This window comes from Carcharodon carcharias, chromosome 3, assembly GCF_017639515.1.
Source record: "Carcharodon carcharias isolate sCarCar2 chromosome 3, sCarCar2.pri, whole genome shotgun sequence".
Classification (NCBI taxonomy): domain Eukaryota; kingdom Metazoa; phylum Chordata; class Chondrichthyes; order Lamniformes; family Lamnidae; genus Carcharodon; species Carcharodon carcharias.
In genome coordinates, this window is record NC_054469.1 from 55,767,221 (window position 1) to 55,790,547 (window position 23,327).

Sequence of the window (23,327 nt, forward strand, 5' to 3'; positions counted from 1 at the left end):
CCTCTAAATTACATTGTGGTCCTGTGTTTGTCATATGACTTCAATTTGCATACATTAATGAGGCTTCTGCCTGCTTCAGGCATATGTCTGGAACACCCAGGAGTAGGCATCGGGATGGAGGAGTAACTGGACAGTAAGCGGTACAAAGCGATTTTAACTCTACCATTGCCCTGTTTCCACTGGATGGACTAAGTTAAAATAAGCTCTTGAATTTGGATTTTAAAAGCTAGTAGATTGTAGGAGTCAGGTGAGACTGAGGGAAACAAAGAGTCCCATGGATTTGAGGCCTGGAGAAGAATGTGTTAAAATAGGTGATGTTGACATGAGTCTTGCTTTCTCATTAATGGCCATTTAAAATGGATTTTATATTTTTATAACTTGTGAGAAATTTCACTAGTCTGGAGATCTACCTGTTGGAACTGTTGGGTGTTGTAGATCTGAGTTCTGCAGATGGCATTCTCTCTGTTGCTTCAGCGTGATTATCCTCAGAGAGTGAATCACTGGGTGTAATTTGTCTGTAGTAACGATCATCTGCATCCAGCAACTTTACTTGGCTACAGAGAAAATAATGAGTATATTATCTGTAATTATATCACCTGATTTAATTTGGTTCACTCATTCCTTGCATCTTGTAACTTTCCAGGACAATAGTAGTGGACATATTTGAGTAAGTGAAGCACACAATTAAAACTGGGCCTGTACAAATTAACTAATAGTTTAGGATTTTACCCAGGGCTAATCACATGAATCACAAATGTGAAATGTCCATGGGGTGAAATCAACTTTGGAGGGGTCAGAAATAGCCATGAATCAGCTATTTGCTATAGATTTTGGGGAAGATGGTGGTGTAGTGGTAATGGTGCTGGTCTAGTTACCCAGGAGCCCAGACTAATGCTCTGGACACATGGGTTCAAATCCATCTAAGGCAGCTGGTGGAATTTAAATTCAATTAATAAATCAGGAATATGAAGCCATTCGCAGTAATGGTTACCATGACAACTATCATCAGTTGTTGTAAAAATCCATCTGGTTTACTAATGCCCTTTAGGGAAGGAAATCTGCCATCCTTACCTGGTCTGGCCTACATGTGACTGACCCACAGCAATGTGGTTGTCTCTTAACTGCCCTCCGAAATGGCCTAGCAAGCCACTCAGTTCAAGGGCAATTAGGGATGGGCAACAAATGCTGGTGTCACCAGTAACACCCACATCCCATGAAAAAAAAATAGAAAACTCCAACAGTTTGAAGTCAATGGAAATGAAATACTGTGGGCTGTGGGTACATAGTGGATGGCCAATGTAAAACCTTGCCGTTAATTTCCTGCTGATGGTGCTGTCTATAATGATGATGAATCCAAAACCACCTGTCTTACTTCCCCACTGAAGGCGGATGTGTGAAGGATGACTAATTAAATATTACTTATTTTATTCAAAAGCAAAATACTACAGATACTAGAAGTCTAAAATAAAAACAGAATGCTGTAAATACACAGCAGGTATGGCAGCATCCTTAGAGAGAGAAACAGAGTTAATGTTTCAGGCCATCGCCTTCCATCAGAACCCATAGGTCATGACCCTTTTGTCTTTAGTTCAGAAACTGTAAGTCTGGCCATTTCCGGACATCACTGTCCTGGGGCAGAATTTTGCCCTCGTTGGACGGGCTCGTGAATGGCCGCAAAGTCAACTGCTGCCCATGATTGGGCCCTGACATGGATTTCATGCTGGCTGGCCAATTAACGGCAAGCTGTTGTGAAACGTGCGCTGCAGCACATAGCGCTGCTAGGGTGGGCGTGGGCTGTGCGCAGTAAAAGCTCCCTGGGGCACAGAGCTGTCTTAGGGAGCTGAAGAATTTTATCAAAATAAATAAAGAATTTTAAAATAATGACAACATGTCCCTCTATGTGACTCTGTTACATGAGCAGGAATATGTAAAATACAACTGCAAGAAGTTTTTTTTTTAAAATCACTAGCCGAAACCTCATCCACCAAAAAAGCAAAGGCCGCTTGGCCTTTTTGCCCGTCGGCCAACCGAATGGTTGGACAGGCTGCAAAAAATTCCAAACAATTAATTGATTAAAGGCCTTAATAGGCCTTAAACCATCATAATCCATTATATTTTGACAGCTGAAGCTGGCAAGAGCTTTTAAACTTCCTGTCAAAGGGTTCCAGGCTCCACAGTAGATTTCCCCCAAGGTTTTTGAACTTACTTACCTGGTGTGGCTTCCACAGCCTTCAGGAGCACACTTGCCTCCAGGAACACATGTGCTTCCAGAAACACACATGCCTCCATGCAAACAGCAAAGACAGGGAAACTTGAATTTACAGTAGGCAGTTAGATAGCCATCCCTATATAAGTGAGCATTGGATCATGGCTGTCATGTTTTCCAACCTGGCAAAAATGGCAGATGGCAGGAATTGGAGGACAAGTTTATAATACGGCCCCGAACACCTCCCATTTGTCCTACCGATGTGGGTTTGCTCAGCTTCAGGAGACAAAGATTTAGCCCTCTGTTGCTCTCTCCCGCTAATTGAGTATTTCCAGCATTTTCTGTTTTTATATCGACCACTTTATTTCCCTGATGAAGTTGAATTTCATCCCAATATCACTCATTTAACTTCCTCATCAGAAAGCACACAGTTACTAATGTGGCAAACAGAAAAATTTCATGTTAGTGCCCTTCTGAGGGGCTGGATTTTCACATGCTGAATTGGGTTGGCACAAAGATGGATGACCAAATAAAATGGCACCAACATGTACATCATGATGTTCCACCGCAGTTTTGGACCTTGCCAATTTTTGCTAGGCTGGGAATAAAGCAGGGGGGGAAGGGCAGGAAAATGGAGTAGCCTGCACTGTTAATTGGATGCATTTAGGTAAGTGAGCAATTCCTTAAGAACCTGTCTTCTAAGGTCACAAAATTTATACAGGGCCTTTGGGAGCAGTGTAAAGTTGAACAGCTTCTATCTGTCAGGAACAAGGTTTGCTGCATTGAGAATGTTTTATTTGATTGAGAAAAAGTGCAAGGTTTGAAGGAAATCTATCCCACAGCAAAAAAATTTTAGTAACACAGATGTTTCCCTACCCTATCTGAGGTTCCACCTCTCCATCCACCCTGACCTATTTGAAGGTTCAGATGCTTTCATTTTTAAAAAATCATGCACAGAGTTGGGCAAGAACATGGCCCACTTCCCTGGTGCCCTGCCTCTATTTCCCCCCACCCCATCACTACTTGGCCACCACTCCCTACCCCTCCACCTTTGCCTCCACCAATATCAGCAGCGTTGGGTGCTTCCTGTCAGGAGCAGGTTTCTGACCTGGAAACAAACCCACCTCCCAAATCCTGCCTCCTCAGCCAAAATCCGGCCTTGGGTACCTGAGATAGTCAGTGTTGTTGAATTTGATGGATGCAAAGAAAAAAAGTTATTTAAAAAAAAAATCAAACAGCCTACGAGCACTCAATTTTCAATGAAGCATTCATTAAAAGGAACGTTTTGTGCATTTGAACTGACATTATTCATCTGTCACCATTAATCTTTTGGGCTCTTTAGTAATTTGACAATTTCTGAATGCTCAGCACATTGTTGAGAATTCATGGGCAGAATTTTTCTTTCCGCTTATGGGAATGTGCTAAAATAGTGTGCGATGACGTTGGGTGAGCGTCCCGATGTCATCGCGCACTCATGCAATATTTCACTCGGCAAGCGTGCGCTGGTGCCGAAGCGGCACCCAGCATTAATGAAGCAGCCACTTAAGGCCCTTAACAGTCCAATTGACTGTGATCTCTTGCTGCCTGGGCAATTTTCTGCTCCTCACATGGGCTAAACAGGCAGGCGGCCAGCCGACATTTACACAAGCCTCGTCCAAGGGCAGGATGAAAAGGGTCAGCAGCAATGCCAGTGTGAATAGTGAGGAGTTTTGGATATAGTTTGCACCTGGTTGCTTATTGGTGCTTGGCAGCATCATCTCTGCTTGGGGCTTCATTCTGAGCATTTCCAGGCTTTACTTCAGGGCCCATTGCTATCTGCCGGGCCCCCAGAGGATTCAGGCCATGTGGATCCTTCCAGGTATCAGACAGCCTTCCCTTACCCTGGTGAGGGGGATTGTGGTCTCCGCTGGAGGCACCTCCTCTGAGGAGGAAGAGAGGGGCAGAAGAGAGAGGAGGCGATGTGTTCCTATGCAGCTACCAGGGGAGGGAACTATGGGAGGAGAAACGCAGGCATTGGGGGCGCAGGGCCAGTAGGTGGTCCAAGGTGGAAGGAGCCGCAGAGCCACTATCCTGCTTCCAGGGATTACAGGCGGCAATGCAGCTACCTCAACATGTCTGAAGTGCATTGCTGAAGGAGGCGCCGCCTCTCAACGAATACAGTGACCTCCATTTGTCAGAGGATCAGAACTGAGATCAGCTCCGACTGTGTGGGTGGACACCCCTGCCAGTGGCTCTGAAGATCATAGTGGCCCTCAACTTCTTTGCTCTCAGCTCTTTCCAAGGTTCAGTGAGGGATCTGTGTGGACTCTCCAAATCAGCTGTCCACAGCTGTCAAGCTGGTGACAGAAGCTCTGTTTAGGTGGGTACTGACCTTTACTCTTTATCGTAAGGACAAGGCCAGCCAGGATGAGCGAGCCAGAGGCTTTGCAGTGATAGCTGTGTTCCCCTACATCCAGGGAGCAATTGAGTGCGCAAACGTAGCCATGAAGGCACCAGTGGGTCAGCCGGGTACATTCGTCAACAGGAAGGGATGCAGATAGTATGTGACCACAGGATGCAGATTCTGCAAGTCTGTACAAGGTACCTTGGCAGCTCCCATGACACGTAATCCTAAGACACTGCTAGGTGCTGAGGCTCTTCAGTGCTCCATCCTGACTGGATGGATAGCTGCTGGGTGACAAGGGCTATCTGTTGAAGAGGTGGCTTATGGTGCCTCCCCACCACCCAAGAACAAAGGCAGAGAAGCACTACGAGTCATGCCTCCACAAGGGCGGTGGAAGCGAGGACCATAGGTCTTCTCAAGATGTGCTTCCGAATTTTGGACTTTCCAGGGTGAGCACGAATACTCCCCAGGGCGGGTGTCACTGACCGTGGCTGCGTGCTGCACTCTTCATAATCTGGCACTGGCAAGGGGGACCCCCTAGAGGAAGAGGATCTTGATGTTGCTCCACAGGTCACGGATGATGAGCCCAGTAGTGAGTCCAAAGAGGAGCACAGTTAGGAGAATGCTGAGGGTGTGGAGCCAGACCTCGGTAAACTGCAGGGAGGCAGGGATGCCAGGCAGCCCTTGATCCAACGCTCCTTCAGCTAGACCACCAAAGATCAGCTTCAACCACATGCCAGGGCTGCCACCTCCATCTCAGAGGTCTGAAAGGGCCCTTTCATTTGAACCCAAAGAACACTCAGTGCCCGTGCAATAAAGTTCAAAGACACCTACGTCCAGAGTTACATACTGGTGTTACCCCACCAATGAAATAAAAATGTGAAGCATATTCAGGCCATGATGACAAAAGCACAATTTATGTCATTCTGACAGTTCAATAGTCTTAACAGAAATGTTTCTGGTATTCAACATCAGACCAGAATACATAAAGTAAACAAAAATGAATATAAAATCACCTGTGACCTGCCCCTCTTATGCTCGTGGTGCCTTTAACTTACGTTTGTGAGTACTATGTCTAGGCGCTCTCCCTCTTGCTGCCACTGGCATTGGAGACAGCCTGCTGACTCCGCTGCCTTGTTGGCTTTAATGACATCAGCAGTCATTCTCTGGCCAGTGGAGCCTGTGCTGGATCCGCCTGGGAGAGAGCGGCCAGTGCTATGGCTGGCATCTCCCCAGTCGCCGTAACATCATCAGAAGCCATGGTTACTGGCAGAGGGGCGGAGGAGCTGTTGCTGTCATCCAGAGCGCCCTGAGAGAAGCCCGCAAAGACGACAAGCAGGTCATACACCAACGTGAGGTTGCTCAGGACCTCCCTGTAGATCATTGATGGACGGGCATCTAGCTGGGATACTGGGTGCCTCATCCATCTCCCACACTGACACTGACCACCTGAGGTCAGTGCCTGTGTGCGAGCTTGCAGATCCAAGCGCAACCCCAGGAACCACTCACTTGTCCCTGGAGCTGCCTCTCCATGAGAGCTGCCACTCTCTCAATAGAGGAGTAAGTACGCTTGGCCATGACAGTCAATGCAGTGCTCACACTCCACATGGACTCCTCCATCATGGAGACCATAGCACGCACACCCTCATGGATCTCCCCCAGATTCTCCTGCACATCTCGCTGGACATCCAGCATCTGCTGCCAAATGGACGACTCCAGAGGCTCAAAATCAGCCTTCAACTGAGCATTGTCCTGGTCCCCAGCCGTCCTCTGACTGCCGGCGCCTTGAGCACTCTCTGCCTCCGCCTTCACCTCAAGCAATTATGAAGTGCCATTATCAATGTGCACCGAGATACTAGCCGCCGCTCTAATGCCCACCGAGGTGCTGGTATCTAAGCTGGTGCCTGCTTCAGAGAGCAGGTGTGACGCAGGTGCAAATGACACCCGTTGGTCTTCCAGTGTCGGGGTGGCCCTTCGGGGTCCGGAGATCGAACACCTGCTGGCAAACATAAAAGGGAGAAGAAGGACATGTCATTTGTTAAATTCATCACACTGTCACTGTGCACGTCAGGTACCCTGGTGAGACAACACAGATCTGCATCATGGTGCCCTCATCTTCCAATGATCAATGGGGACTCCAGGTTCGAGGCTCACATCAATAAAAAGACTATGCTAGAATGGCTGCACAAGCTGAAATTCTCACTTCTGTGCACTGTGCTCTTATCTTCGTCTGGCACCCCTGCCTCTCCATGCCCAGTTGCATGTGGCTCGTGCCGGCTCTTGAGCTCTAGGGCGTCTTGCTCATACCTTGAGAGGGTTAGGAGGCTAGTGGGGCCTCAGCCAGCCTGCGACCTTTCTATATTGTTGTGGGCCGTCTTCTCCTGAAACAACAAAGGAGTAGTGATTAGTCCACTCTGTACCTGCAGCGCCATTGCAGCCTGGCCAACCCCAGCTGAGGGCACATCCAAGTCATGGCCTTCGAGCTGCAAGGCACTCAGTCCAAGCAGCCAGGGCTCACCCCCTTGGTCAACTCCGGTGTGTTTGACAGTTGGCACTTAGACTCTAGCACCCCTGAGGTCTACAGGGAGACAGCCAGACCTTAACACATCTGCACACTGACCCATGTCAACATGGTACTCAGTCTTCCTGAGCGCAGCAGATCATTTGAAGCACTTCTGGCACTGCACCCAGGAGCGCTGCACCACGTCACGGCAGCTGACCAGTGCTGCCACCTCTTCCCATGCCCTCTTGGTGAGATGCAGTGGCCTCCTCCTCCGATCATGAGGACAAGGGTATACCCTCCTGGCAGCCATCTCCTCCAGGAGGACAGCGAGGCACTCATCAGAGAAGTGGAGACCAAGTGCCCACCTGACCTGCCCTCCTGCCTGCCGTGTCCAGCTGCACTCGGGTCCATAGTGTCAGGTCAGGGAATGTCCGCCACGGCAGCCTTCCATGGGCTGCCTGGGCCGCTTTTAAACCAACCACTGGGTCGCCATTGGACCCAGCGGCCAACAGGCCCCCATCCCCCCTAGGCCCTTCCCGGCCAGTGCAGAGAAGCGTTTCATGCTGGGCGGGCCTTAATTAGCCCGCCAGCATGAAATCGTGGCCGGGGCCTGATCACGGGCAATGTTCCATTCCGCAGCTGCTCCCAGGCGCACCCGCCGTGCTCGCCCGACGAAGGGAAAATCCTGCCCCATGAGATATCAACAGACATGTTCTTTGGAATTATTCCCCTTAAAATAGGTTTATAGGAATCCAGCAATTAAAATTGAAATTTTCTACGTTCCTCCGCTCCTCTACTGACAGTCATGGTTCATTCCAATAGTATGGGTGGAATTCTCCCATCCAGGACTAAGTCCCGCGGGGGGTTGGGATGGGGAGCGGTTCCCACTGCAGAGGCTGATAGGAAATCCCGTAGTATCTTCTGGCCCCGGCTTCATTAATTATGCAGCTGGGGGTTTCCCGACGTCTTGCGTAGTGGGACAGGCAGGATGGCGCCCGCCATCATATCAGACGCCATTGTTAAAAAGTGCCTGGACATCCTTGTTGTCAATGTAAACTACAGAGATGTCTGGAAAGGGAGGTGAAGGTCCAGGGCCTAAGTTTAGTGACGCCTTATTTCTCATCCTCCTGGGCCATGTCTAGGTCCGGAGGGATATACTGTACCTGGCTGATGGGAGGAGGAGGAGACTGGGCAGCGAAAGAAACCCTGTATGGGTGCAGGTGGCCGATGCCATCAGTGCCCAGGCTGTACAGATGAGGTCAGCAATACAATACCAGAAAAGAATGAACAACTTCATTTGATCCGCCGGGGTAAGTAAAGCTTCAGTTGCTCGCACCAACCACGAGGGGACCAATATGCCTGAGTACATGGTCTCAGTGGCAACATATAGCCATGCATCACAGCCTCACTGTGTAGCATCCATTTTCCTATGGGATGACTACCGTATCTCCTTTACCCTTCCACATACAGAGATCACTGAATGGAAAGGTTGGGGGGGTGGTGGGGGTAGTGGGCTTAGGTGCAGAGGGCAGTAGCAACCTCTGCAAATCAGATGCCCTGTCTGAGTCTTCTCCTTGCAGGTGGATGGGCTCAGTGCCCTGAAGGGAGCTGGCCCATCACCCTTCTGGACAACTGGAAGCGCAGTAATGCCATGGCACACAACAGTGGGCTAAGAGTGGAAGAATGCAAACTGAACATCAAAATATATTGTACAAATGGATGCAACATACAGTTCCTCCCAAACATCTTTTCTGGTGACTTTGAGCAGGAGGAGGCGAGGCACAACTATAGGGAACAGGGACAAGTTGGGAAGGGGGGTATCCACATCTGAGGTCTCTCACAGAGTTTGAGGAGAGGACAGCTCAGCTGGCAGGTGTAGAGTGGGACTGGGCAGTTGGCAATGGGGTGCTTGGACTTGCCAGTCCACCCAATAACGGTTCATTCATGGTTTAGAAACCTGAGGGCCAAGTATGCCATGTTAGAGGCAGCTCATGATGTCACTTGTTCTCTCCTCCTTCACTTACAGGTGCCACCAGGGATAGGCCAAGTCCTGAGGATGAGAACTCCCTGTCAGGCCTCAGCAGAAGCTCTAGCCCAGAGGGGATCCAGGAGAAAGGGAAAGGGGAGAGATTTGCACCTGTAGAGACATCACAGCAGACACATGCACCCTCCAACAACCCAGGGACACACACAATTTGGTGAGTATGAGCTCAAGTGTATCAAGGGTCTCACACTCTGCTGGTCACCTCCTGCTGTGGACACATGTCCTTGTGGAGGCATGGTCAGCCAAGATCTTCAGCACTCGGAGGACTGCTGGGGGAGAGGCATCTGTGAGATCCGAGCCTGATGATGGGCTCTGGAATAGGCCTTCCAACTGATGGTGGAGAGTCAGCAAGAGGCAGGGGAACATCAGGCAAAGGTGTTGGAGGCCCTTAATAAGGTGGCATGTGGGTCGGAGGAGTCCATCTGCCTGCTGTCTGATTGAAGTGGTGCCAACCTCTGTGGGAATCAAGGTCTCCATGGGAAGGCTGGTGGACTCCATGGAGATTCTAGTCCAGCAGATCCTGCCAGAGATGCTTACAGACCTGCACTCCACTGCAGTAGTCATGGGGGAGCTGTTGCAATTGGCAAACGAGGAGATGGGCCACCTTGACCTCCCTCAGGGTACCCCTTCCCCTCAATAAGTCAAGCTGGGGCCTTCAGGCATCCTAAGGAAGAAGGCTTGGCAGCTGGATATCCTGGGTCATCTACTTGGGGATCTCAGAGGTTGTCTGGACCTTCCGAATTCTCTTCGCCTGTGACCCCTTCAGCCTCATTCTCTGTAAGCAAAGAGAGAGCAGCTGGCCCAAAGGAGGACAGCCAAAGGAAGACGGGGCCCTCCAGGCCTCAGCTCTTCAGAGGGCAGCTGCCAAAATCATGAAAGGCAACAGGGCCAAAAGGTCAGCAGGCTGCCTCCACCCCTTCTGTGGATGTCAGGGAAATACCTAGTAGAAGTAGTCAGTCACAAAAAATAAAAAAAATAGTAATCACAACTGTTTTCATGGGTGTAATTCATTGTCATAATTCTAAGCTCTGTAAATATAATCACCTTAACTGCTATAATGTCGAATGTCTTTTTTCAGCGTGGTTCTTAAGGCATCATGGACAGCAGCCCCCCTAACTCCCCAGCACTCTCCAGCACATAGCCGATCCCCTGAGGGAGTCTGCAGGGAGAAAGCTATGTGCCAGGTCCTTTCCGAGCCATGTGCAAGCAGCCTCCTGTGCACACTGAGCCTTCATCCATCAAACATATACCCCAGGTCCCTAGCATAGTCACTACTGCCCACTGGCATTCCCTTTCAGTTGTTCAGTTGAGATGACTTGCCCACCCACTGTCCCAATTCCCATGCAGCATTTTGGCTCATCCAACATGTGACTCTGCTTATTTTCAATTTGACTGGCATGCTAGCTTTTTTCTTTGCTCTGGCATCGTTTCCCCTCCCCCAGTCACCCACACCCTTTCCCTCATCACCATTGATCCCTCCCAAAAGTCCCACCCCTGTGCACATTGACCTGTCCGACTTCCTTCTTCCCACCGCCTCCGAGTCCCCATAAGCAATGCACCACCCCTTCACGAAACACTGTCACACCCTCATTCTCCTACCCAACCGGTTCCCTCTGCCCCCCCACCCCCCGGGGCCTTGACCATTCCCACCTACCATGCCCACCCTGAGTTCTCTCCCCAGGAGTTAGTGGTTGACTCCACCAACCCCTCCCTATGAGCCCCTTCACTTGGACATTCCTCCCCCTCCGTTCACACACCTGGACATTACCACCCATCACACATTTGAACATTATCCCACACCCTGCCAGATAACCAATGTGGCCCTTACCCAAACTCCTGATCTGTTCCCTGTACTGTCTGATTACACCCCTGTAAAACCCTTTTCCACATCCCCAGCCAATATCACCCTCACCTAGGCCCCTACACCCCCACCACATCTGCAGTCCTCCTAACCATCTTTAACTCCACTCCTCCCAACACTCCATTGCCGCCCAACAGTACCTCCTCCTGCCTTCCCCACAGCTCAAGGATCCGATCCCATGGCAAAGTCCCTGAAGAATTTTCGAAGCATGAGCGAGGTTGCTGCGTGGAGAACTCCCATCTTCTGGAAGCTACTTTGCGGAGGAGCCACATGGATGAAGCTCTACCTACCCAGTGCACTCCAGAGTCCAGCAGTTGGAGGCCTTGTCTTCGGATGTCCACAAGCTGACCAAGGCCCTTAAGGTAAATCCTGACTTTTACACGCCACGTTGGTCCAGTCATGTTCATGTTTTCCTGCTAGTGTCACGGATAATTGGGCTTGGGGGGAAGATTCTAATTAGGCCTTCATTTGCATCCTATTAGCAGGATGCAACTCGGTTTTACGCTGGCCTCCAGTGGGAATCGCAATCCAGCATGGTGGACAGTATTGGTATATCATGCTGCCAATTCAGGCCGATGTGAAACTGATTTTTGGGCCACCCGCCAAATTTTCCCCCTCTGCCCACCATTGCTCTGCCAATGGGGGCATGGGACAATTCCGCCCTATAGTTCTATGCTCACAGTCTGACCTCAACAGCACTTCTAAGGGGCTATTCTTCACGTGGGTATCTAGAGAGTGAGGATTTTCCTGTATCAATGCAGGAACGAAGTGCGTCAGGTAGGCTTTAAAAATGGTGTGGGGGCTGCAAATGCTGAAGGCACTGGATACTGCAAAGGGCCTGACAACATTCTGGCAATAGTACTGAAGACTTATGCTCCAGAACTGCTGCTCCCCTAGCCAAGCTGTTCCAGTACAGTTACAACACAGAAATCTACCTGGCAATGTGGAAAATTGCCCAGGTATGTCCTGTCCACAAAAACCAGAACTAATCCAACCCTGCCAATTACCACCCTATCGGTCTACTCTCTACCAGCAACAAAGCGATGGAAGAGACCACCAACAGTGCTACCAAGTGGCACTTACACAGCAATAACCTACTCACTGACCCTAAGTTTGGGTTCCACCAGGGCTACTCAGCTAAAAACCTCATTAAGGCCGTGATCCAACCATGAACAAAAGAGCTAAACTCAAGAGGTGAGGTGAGAGTGACAACCCTTGGCATCAAGGAAGCATTTGACTAAGTGTAGCATCAAGGAGCCCTAACAAAACTAGAGTCAATGGGAATCAGGGTTGGAGTCATACATAACCCAAAGGAAGATGGTTGTTGGTGTTCAACCATCTCAGTCCTGGGACATCACTGCAGGAGTTCTTCAGGGTAGTGTCCTAGGCCCAACCATCTTCAGCTGCTTCATCGATGATCTTCCTTCCATCATAAGGTCAGAAGTGGGGATGTTCACTGATGATTGCACAATGTTCAGCACCATCTGCGACTCCTCAGGTACTGAAGCAGTCCATGTCCAAGTGCAGCAAGACATGGACAACTTTCAGGCTTAGTCTGATAAGGGGCAAGTAACATTTGCGTCAGATAATGACCATCTCCAACATGAGAATGTAACCATCTCCCCATGACATTCAATGGCATTACCATCACTGAATCTCCCACTATCAACATCCTAGGGTTACCATTGACCAGAACCTGAACTGGACCAGCCACATAAATACTGTGGCTACAAGAGCAGGTCAGAGGCTGGGAATTCTGTGGCTAGTTACTCACTTCCTGACTCCCCAAATCCTGTCCACCATCTACAAGGCACAGGTCAGGAGTGTGATGAAATATTCTCCACTTGCCGGGATGAGTGCTGCTCCAACAGTACTAAGCTCGATACTATCCAGGGCAAAGCAGCCCATTTGATTGGCACCCTATCCATAAACATTCCCTCCCTCCACCCCCCAACGCACAGGGGCAGCAGTGTGTACCATCTAGAAGATGCACTGCAGGAACTCACCAAGGCTTCTTCAACAAAACCTTCCAGACCAGTGACCTCTACCACCTCAAAGGACAATGGCAGCAGATGCATGGGAACACCACCATCTGCAAATTCCCCTCTAAGCCACACGCCATCCTGACTTGGAACTATATCCACATTCCTTCACTGCTGCTCGGTCAAAATCCTGGAACTTCCTCTCTAACAGCACTCTGGGTGTACCTATACCACGTGGACTGCAGCAGTTCAAGAAGGCAGCTCATCACCACCTTCTCCAGGGTAATTAGGGATGGGAAATAAATGTAGGCCTAGCCAGCGTCGCCCACATCCTGTGAATGAATTTTTTTAAATTCCCATCCCCATTCCTGGTGCTGACAATTTTCTGCACTGTGGGATAAGCAGATGGGTTGGGAGCCCACATGCTGATGTCCCAACATTGCCAGAACAATGGTATAAGTGGGCCTTTCAGGCCTTCTGCAGTTTTGATGGATTCGGGTCAGTTTTGGAAAATGACAAGCTTCACACTGGCCCAGATGTGTCATGAACCATGGGGATTTAGAGTGAGGAACCACATGAAAGGAAACTCAAATGTGTTGCCAATTTTGCATGTCATATCGAAATGCTGTATCATAAGCTATATATGTTTATAATACAATGAGTGATGATAGGGATTTGCTTTGAAAAAGTAAGTGACCATTAAATAATGTGTTTGCCAGGTTGTCACTTTTGACATCTGGGAAGCTGTCAAGGCAATGACAGCATTGTGAAAGTGGAAAAGTCTTCAGATGCATTAGAGTACATTAGCCACTTGATAAAGTGCTATTCTGCATTGTACAATAGTGAAATCCAAGTTTGATGGTGTGAAATGTGCCCAGAGCTTTGATTTTCTTCCCTTTTAGTTCAACTCAGGCATTGTTTGGCTATTCGAAAGCTTTGACAGATGGCTGAACATCTGGCTAACTTGGAATGCTTTAATAAGTTCAGCGCAGGAGTATCTGTTGAAACAGTTGTCCAATGGAATCTCATTCTGAGTGCTTGGCTGACTTCCAAAACTACAGATGGCAGGGGCTTCTGACACAGCTGTCATGTGAAATGTGAGCTTTCTTATTTTAGATTTATAAGTTATTAAGAGCATGTATGTTCTTTTAAGTAATATTCGTGTATTTTTTTTGACTTTGAAAGATTTATAAGCTACTAAGAGGATTCTAGTTTTTAAGTGTCTCCCAAGTAATGTTGTTTACTTTGACAGATTTATGAACTTCTCAAAGACTTCTCAATATTATTATAGGGCTTTTGAGCTCTGCCTGTAGTGAATACTGGATGGAGGGGGCATGGAGTGTGTGAGGGGGGATATGGGGGGGGGGGGGGCATGATGGTGGTACATGGGGGTGTATGGGCAGTATGGGCAGGAAGGTGTTGGGACATAAGGAGTTGAGGGAAGGGGGCCTCAGACTCATCCCCAGAACTTGGCTATTGTCTCAGCAAAACAATGTTGGCCTTTTAATTTGCCTACATATTTGGTGGCAGGCCTCATTCCTGCCCATCCCCAACTCCCTGCCATAAAAATAGCATTGGCGGCCACTGCCTGTTAGGAAATCTCTCAACCCCCAATTCACATATCCAAAATGAAAATCCAGCCCTGAGTGGCTGCAGCAATTTGACATTTGGAGACATCACTACCACACCTGCTTATGTATCCACCTGAAATCCATAGATATAGTTGCATTTGGATTCACTGGATTATGATCAGGGGTAGGAACATGCACCTGTTTTCCCCTTTCGAAGCTAGGTGTGCTGACACTAATTGTAACTTTTGACTGTCACCTTGGCTGAGCTCACTCAAATCATCATAAGCAGGGGGCTGGATTTTATGCTTCCCTGCCAGTTGGATTGAAGGTTGGCGGGGTGGTGGGGGGGACCATGTAAAATCATGGCCTTTCCGCTGCCTAATCACCCGCCCCCAACCTATATGGAATTTTATAGGGAATGGGGACGGGGGAGGCATCAGACAGCCTGCCTGCCCCCGTGCTTAATGAGGCCCTTAAGTGTCTGATTAATGGCCACTTAAGCACCTCGTCCTACCACTGCTAGTAGCGGGTGATCCATGCCATGTTGGAAGTCCAGCAGCCTTGGTGGAGTAGGCTGGTTTTGGGAAAGCAGGGTATCTCCATTTCAGGCCCACTGGGCCCATTGGTGCTTCCAATAACCCCAAGGTCATTCTCCCCCACCCCCCACCCCCCATATCATCCACCCCTGTAACCCTTCCGGTTTGAATCCCTCCCCACTCTGTCAACCCCATCGCTGGGACAGATTGGCAGGCCTCAGCAAGGCCCCTGATACCAGACCTAGGTGGGCTCCTGGGTGTGGTGGGACTGCCTTTAGTTCCTGCAACAGCCGCTGCTCCTGGTGGCATTGCTAGGACAACAGAGCTGCTGGTCTTCTGATTGGCCAGCAGTTCTCTAAGGCAAGACTTTCCACCGAGATGGAGCTGAAGGCTCATTTTAAAGGAATTAATGCTGCTTTCAGCGGGGCAGCCATCAGGGTTGTAGGTGGGCTCTCCCTAACCTTTTAGCTGAGTGGGGGAGGGGACTGCAGTGTCCATAAAATCCAGCCAATGGGGTTGTTGCTACGACTTCCCTATTCCATATGGCTTTATTGTTTACTGGTTCAACTGGCTGAAATTTGGGAAGAAAATTGGCAAGAAAATATATGAAGCAACAAAATTAAATCCCAATAAACTTCTGCTAAGAGTCAACACACAATGGTGAGGAAAATGCTAATAATAAAATTATAAACAACAACTAGAGCATAAGCACAGCAAAGGTTCAGCCTTGAAGATTGTATTGATCAAATGAAATTACAAAGGGATTCCTTCTGTGTAAACATGCATTACTACACAGTAAAGGTGCACAATTTGGTTTCATAGCACCCAAGTCTTTGTAATTGCTGGTGACATTTTGTGTCCAAAATGGCGTTACATCATATGGGTACAATTCGGGTACAGACCTCATCAGATGCCATTTTGGTAAAGACCAAACTGAAGTGTTTTTTACCCATGTCAGAACCAGACATTTGATTTTTAACATATGCACCAGCATCTACTCCCTTTTACAACTTTTGCTTGTGCCTGAGACAACCAGCACCAATGCTGGTTGACTCCAAGAAAACCAGTGCTAAGCAGCAGGGAATGAGAAAAAGGTCAGTGCTCAAATTAATCACCCATACACCTGATCCTGAGATCTCTGACTTCACCCCGATTCCGAGTTCCAGCCATCCCCCAAATCTCCCCATGGCTGTGATTCCCTGACCACCTCCTACCATCCTGTTTGCGCTCTGAGGCCTAGCAGCAACAATGCAGATCCTGTTATGTTCGTTACCCACCTCTTAGCTCTACCCTGGTTACACTCCAAGGCCTAGCCGTTGCTCTTCCAGGTCCCCGCAATATTACCCAATGACTTACCTAAACATGGGTGCACAAACCTGTGTGGGATCCTACTGCTGTGCCTTCCACATGATGAGGTCCAAAATGAGATTTCGGGCTCCTCAGGCCTCCACATTTGTGTACGAGCTGTATGAGGGTGAAGCACCTAAAAATGGAGGTTGCCGAATTTCTAGGTCTAATACTTAAAGCATTTACCAACTAAAATCCAGGAATGTATTCAGGTGGGAGAGTAAACTCTTTGATTTAGTTTTCTGCTTGGTAGCTGGCGTTCTTTTCCTTGAATTATTTCCCTGAATCTATTGTCAAGATGCAACGTTTGCAACACTATTTAATACTTTACATTAATTAGTTAATTAGCTGCACAACCACATGTAATATGAAACGTCAGAATAATAGTTAGAATCAATCATTCTTACTTTGTGGAGCAGGTTGGAAAATTTTCAAGGCTGGGTTTATTTTTTAAATTTTGGAAATCATTACGCATCACTGCAAAATATGAAGTTTGTTAAATATGTATTTCTAAAGATACAGTAAAAATCTTCCAGAATCTAATTGTTTTTACCAAGATGAAATTTCATGTCCAAATTAAGATTTTGGAAGAGTTTCATGTTGTATCTTTAGGAACCATCATCATTAGTTCCATGAACTCACTAAACTCACCGGACTCATTGAACAAAACTGAATTTTCCATAAAATAAAATCCTCTTAATTTGGCTGTTTCCCCTGTGCTGCTCTCTGGCCTTTGTAGGTCTTGCACTTAGCTGGCCACAAGAAAAGGTGCTGGGAAATCCTGGATGGGTTCTCATCCCAGGATTCTCTCCTTCCTGAATGGGAAACATAGCCCTCTTCTCAGCTTATTTCGAACAACATTGCGCAGTTCAGAAACCTACCATTTCTGAAGAATTACAGGAATGCTTTAAGAAAATGTATTCTTGTTAACCATATCATTTTGGTGATAAACTGATGTTCCATGTTAGAAAGGATATCTTTTGATGACCTGGGGGAAAGATTTTTTTTCCATTTGCTACTTCTACCAAATTTCTGAATACATGTATAAATAACAAGTTCACAGTTTACTACAGGAAATCTTCCATATGACAATCAGTATTCAAACAGGTTTAAATGTCTTGTGCTCTAAGACTGTAAGAATACGGTGAGGATACCTGTCTTTCCGAGGTCTTCGCTTCCCATCCTGCACAGACCTCTGTTAAAAAAGAAACATTAAGAATCATTTACAGAAATATTGCAGCTCTGTGGACATATAGAGGTCTAGTTTTTTTCTTTACTTCTCAAGTGTTAAACATTGCCTTAGTGGAGTGAAGCAAGAAAAATAGTAAGGAGGCTCACGCACCTGTTAAAGAATTTCTTCCAGTTCTGAGGCAAGGTCGTTAGCCTGAAAGGTTGGGCTGCAGCTTGAGCCCCAGCTTTGGTCGGAAATGGCTAAAAATAGTGCTGCTGCCCTGCGTGCCTGTTCCCCCGCTCCATCCGCCCTAGACCTGGAATGGGGGTGGGGCAGAAGGTCTCTCGACCTGCATGTGGTGGGTGGCTGCTTAACTTTGTTAATGGTCACTTAAGGCCAACTTTAGGAGGCTGAATAGGATTTTCCAATTGGCCTCCAGGTTCCCACAGGCAGCAGGTCCCATTCAACTGCGTGGAGGCAGCCTCCCAGTGGCAGGCTAAGTCACCCACCCTGTCTGCTTGGTTGCAGCAGTAACTGCAGGATACCCTATATAGGAGTCCCCACTCCCCACCACATCCCTTTCAATGGTGGTCTGACTGAAAAGGCCATTTTTTACTTAAATTTTGAAAAATATGGAGAGAGGGCACCTCCATTTTGAAACAATCTTTCCTGCACTTACCACAGCATCCTGCGGCTGCTCCCAAACTGGAAGGCCTCTGATTGGCTCTCCAGCTTCGGGAGCCTAGATGCCGACCTTAACTGGATGGCAAGCTTGCCCTCTGGCCATTAAGTGGCTTCTCCAGGGAAAATCATACTGACTGATAGTTTCCCACACAGTGTGGTTTTCTGACCCCCATTTGAGACCCACAGTGAGATTCAGAAGCCCTAAGGGAAAATGAAGTCCGCTAATTCTGGCCCGGATGTTTGCCATGACTGAAAGCCTCCTCGTCATGGTGAAAACCCCAGAAGTGACTGAAATTTCTAAGTCCCATCCCCGAATCTGGCATTTCCCATCTTTGTAGGGGTAGGACTGGAGTCAGGCCTGGGTTCGCACGTGCACGATTCACGGAGGCCGTTGGCCATTTAAATTGCCAGTTTCCTCCAGTGAAGTGGGATTTTGGAAGAACAAGAGTGTAGAATCTGGAGTGTGCAGATTAGAACAGGTAAGAGGAGGTCTGAACTTGATGGGCTTTTATGGACGGTCAGGGTACCCCTTTGGAGAGGTAAGGTACCCCTTTGGATAGGGTTCCAGGACACCTTTTGGACTGATAAGACACCTTCTGGGAGAGCTAAGGCACTCTTTGAGATGGTTAAAAGTGAACATGATTATGCACTTTTTATGCACAAAATCATTGGAACTATCAAGTCAAGCTATAAAAATAGATACCTAACTGCCAGGGAACTGTCCAGCTTTGTAGGAGATGTCCAGCTGTCCATGAGATGACCAGCTGTTCAGGAACTTCCAGCTGCCCATGAGATGTCCAACTGCCCAGGAACTGTTCAACTGTCCAGCAGATGAACAGCTTTGCAGGAACAGTCCAGCTGTCAAGAAAATGTTAAAGGGCTGTCCACCTGTCAAATCTATCCAGGAAATGTCAAAGCTGTCAAAGGACTGTCCAATCTGGAGGGGATGAGGGCAAAGGATGGTGGGGGCATGGGTTGGCATTGAGTTGGCATAGGGGTTATGGGGGCATTGGGGTGGGTGGGGGCATAGGTTGGCATGGATTGGGCATATGTGCGTTGGGGGGAGTTGGTGAGGTCTGAAGCAATGTTTTTTGTTTTATTATGATATTTTAAAATTTATTTAAACACATTGGCCTTGCACCCAGCCCATCTCCATGCCTGGCAGCCTGCAATTCATTTCAGGGACACCTGTCCTGACTCCTGTTTCAGCCTGCATCCCCCGAATGAAAATCCCACCTGTGGGAGGCCATTTTTAAAGGTTGAGTTTGCCATGCCAAGCCAGGAATGCACCCAGATCTGCACTCCTCTGTTTCTCTACAGAAGTTGCTTGACCTAGAATATTCTGTTTTTGCTTTGATCACAGAACCTTGCTGCTTTCCCTGCCAAGGGATGCTAGGTGCAGTTTGCGGGGTGGGGAGTGTTTCCCAATAGTTGTATGAGGTCCTCCCTGAAAGATCTTCCTTTTGGCACATAACCCAGGCGATGCATTCTTTATAATATGAACAAAAGAACATAAGGAATAGGAGCAGGAGTAGGCCATTCAGCCCTTCCAGCCTGTCCACTATTAAATGAGATCATGTCTGATCTTCTACATCAACACCATTTTCCTGCACAGTCCCTGTACTTCTTGATGTTTTTAATATGCAGAAATCTATCAATCTCAGTTTTGAACATTCTCAACGACTTGAGTATCCACAGCCCTCTGGGGCAGAGAATTCCAAAGATTCACCACTCTGTGGGTGAAGAAATTCCTCCTCATATCCATCCTAACTGGCTTGCCCTTTATTCTAAGACTGTGTCCCTTGGTTATAGACCACACTCACCCCCCATGCTCCCCAGCCAAGAGAAACATCCAGTTCTGAAGAAGAGTCATACGAAATATTAACTGTCTTTCTCTCCAGAAATGCTGTCAGACCTGTTGAGTTTTTCCAACACTTTTTGTTTTTGTTTCAGATTTCCAGCATCCGCAGTATTTTGCCTTTATATAAGAGAAACATCCTTACTGCATCTACCCTGTCGAGAATTTTGTATGTTTGAATGAGATCACCTGTCATTCTTCTAAACTCCAGAGAATAAACGCCTAGTCTATTTAATCTTTCCGCATAAGACAATCCCTCCATCCCAGAGATTAGTTTGGTGAACGTTCGTTGCACTCCCTCTATGGCAAGTATATCTTTCCTTAGGTAAAAAGATCAAAACTGCACACAATATTGCTTGCTGTACTTGAATGTTAGCTTTCAGTGACTCATGAACAAGGACACTCAAGTCCCTATGAAGTCCAACACTTCCCAGCCTCTCACCATTTAAGGAATACTTTGTATACCTGTTTTTCCTACCAAAGTGGATAACGTCACTTTTCTCCACATTGTATTCCATCTGCCAATTTTTGCCCACTCACTTAGCCTCTCCAATCCCCTTCAGGCATCTTTACATCCTCCTCATAACTCACACTTCCACCTAGTTTTGTGTCATCCTCTAACTTAGAATATTACATTTAATCCCCACATCCAAATCATTGTCATAGATTGTGAATAGCTGGGGCCCAAGCACTGATCCTTGTGGTACCCCGCTAGCCACAGTGTGCCAACCTGAAAATTACCCATTTATTCCTACTCTCTGTTTTCTGTCTGTTAACCAGTTCTCAATCCATAATATTCAGGTGACATGTCAAAAATCTACCCCATGGAACCTAATCATGTTTTGTTCTCTGATATATACAAGTATTGGTAATTAGATTAAAATAAAGCAAACCTTTACACAGTTCATCCTCCCTTGTTTAATTTACAGTTCTACCAAGTCTGTATAATTTCCATAAAATTGTTATGAAAAAGGTCAAACCTATTGCCAAGTCCCAGTTTGTTTCTGCCTTGGTCTGTTGTCATGTTAGTAGGGAAATGTCCCCTGATATTAATTCTGAAATTGTAACAGACCGTAGAAAGAACACGTTTACAATTCCACCAACAAAAATGAAACATTAGCATTCCTAAGTCTGTCATTTTATCTATACTAATCTATTCAGTCTGATGAATTCCACTGTGTAAGTTATAAGAGAAGTTATTTCTGACTCTGCGTTCACTGCTGGATGCCTGGGAGCAACCATTATCATGGGATCGAGCATGTCAAAATGCATGTCTGTTGGGGAACTTGCAAAATTTTCCTCTATTCACTTGGGTGGGTTCCTTCAGAGATGTGCATTCTAGTCTTATTAATTTTCTGCTGTTTTCAGCAGTGATCCAATGTGGCTGGGCTCAGACCCAGGAAAATCTCCTTGTTATAAACTATCTAAGAACTTTCAGTATCTAAGAATATAAGTAAGGGCATTTGAGAAGGAAGCTTTCCATTGAGAGCACCAGCACCCAACTCAAAAATACCAGTTTAGTAAAGGTAAAATATTGTTACCTTTCTGGACCAAACTACTTCAATGCTGTTCATTACAAAAGGGACCACCTGCATTCCAAAGAGGCTCCTTGGATGGGATCGGCATTTCACAACAAGCTAGCAGGTAATTGTGATTTGTCTATTCCTGGGATGTTCTCCATTGATTAAATATATACCAGCACTCAGTTGATGGGGAGTTCTTCAACAGGTTGAAGTTGCAGATCTGCCACTTGGCATCGGTAATGTTGACTTGGTAAAAATGTGGAAAAAGCAAGCAGACATGTCAAAGATTTGATGGGGAGTATAAACACATGGGATGGGATTTTCCATGCCTGCTGGCGTCAGGCTTGTTTGGTTTAACAGCTGACAATGTGGCGAGAAGACCAAAAATCGGTTTCATGATGTCGTGAAACCAGTTTGTGATCATCCACTCTGCCCGTCAATGGCAGGTCACATTGGACATGGGGGACCTCATTGTAATACATCTGCGTATCATTATAGGACCCACCCGCTGGAATCATTCCCCTGTGCACCAGAAAAACACGCCGGTGCAGAACACATCTTGATAAGTGTGACGTGCAGAACAAAAAAGGTGCAATTACATTGCTCGGTGTAGTCTATTTACTGCCAAATAGTAAGAAGAACATAGAAGAACAAATCTGCAGGGAAATTGCAGAGAGATGAAGGCATTATAGAGTAGTTGTAATGAGGGACTTTAGTTACCTGAATGTAGACTAGGACAGTGGTAACATAAAGGGCGGAGAGGGGCAAAAGTTCCTAGATTGTGTTCAGGAGAATTTTCTACAGCAGCATGTGTCCAATCCATCAAGAAAAGATGCACTGTTGGACCTGGTTTTTGGAAATGAGGCAGACCAAGTAGATCAAGTGTCAGTGGGGGAACATTTAGGAGATAGTAATCATTGTACTGTATGTTTTAGGATGATGATAAAAAAAGATAGACAATCCAGGGAAACAATAATTAATTGGACAAGAATCGACCTCAATGGGGCAAGAATAGAGCTGGCCATATAGACTGTAATGAAAGATTGGCAGGAAAAACTGTAGCTGAACAGTGGGCCACCTTCAAAAAAGAATTGGTTCGGGTACAGTCAAGGCATATTCCATTGAAAGGGAAAGGTAGGGCAAACAAATCCAGAGCTCCCTGGATGAAAAAGGAGATTGAAGTTAAGATAAAGAAGACAAAGTGCGCTTATGACAGGTGTCAGGTAGAAAATACAATTGAGAACCAAGAGGAATACAGAAGGTTCAGAGGGGAGGTGAAAAAGCATATTAGAGAAGTGAAGAGGGATTATGAGAAAAGACTGGCAGCCAACATAAAGGGGAATCCCAAAGTCTTCAATAGGCATATAAATAGTAAAAGGTTAGTAAAAGGAAGAGTAGGGCCGATTAACATAAGAACATAAGAACTAGGAGCAGGAATTGGCAGTTCAGCCCCTTGAGCCTGCCCTGCCATTCATTACGATCATGGCTGATCTCATTTTGGCCTCAACTCCAACTTCTCGCCCTTTCCCCATAACCTTTCAACCCATTACTAATTAAAAATCTGTCTACCTCCTCCTTAAATTTATTCAGTGTCCTGGCATCCACTGAACTCTGAGGTAATGAATTCCACAGATTCATGACCCTTTGAGAAAAGTAAT

General features: G+C 47.0%; 1 protein-coding gene across 1 annotated transcript in view; it reads right to left on the reverse strand.

The window, feature by feature from the left end:
* myo3a (myosin IIIA) overlaps positions 1 to 23,327 on the reverse strand; it is a 611,422-nt gene that overhangs the window by 70,757 nt on the left and 517,338 nt on the right. The window contains exons 35-36 of the mRNA XM_041183939.1: positions 17,588 to 17,628; positions 411 to 554 (exon numbers count right to left, since the gene is read on the reverse strand). Coding sequence (XP_041039873.1) covers positions 411 to 554; positions 17,588 to 17,628 — 185 coding nt within the window. The remainder of the gene's footprint in view (positions 1 to 410; positions 555 to 17,587; positions 17,629 to 23,327) is intronic.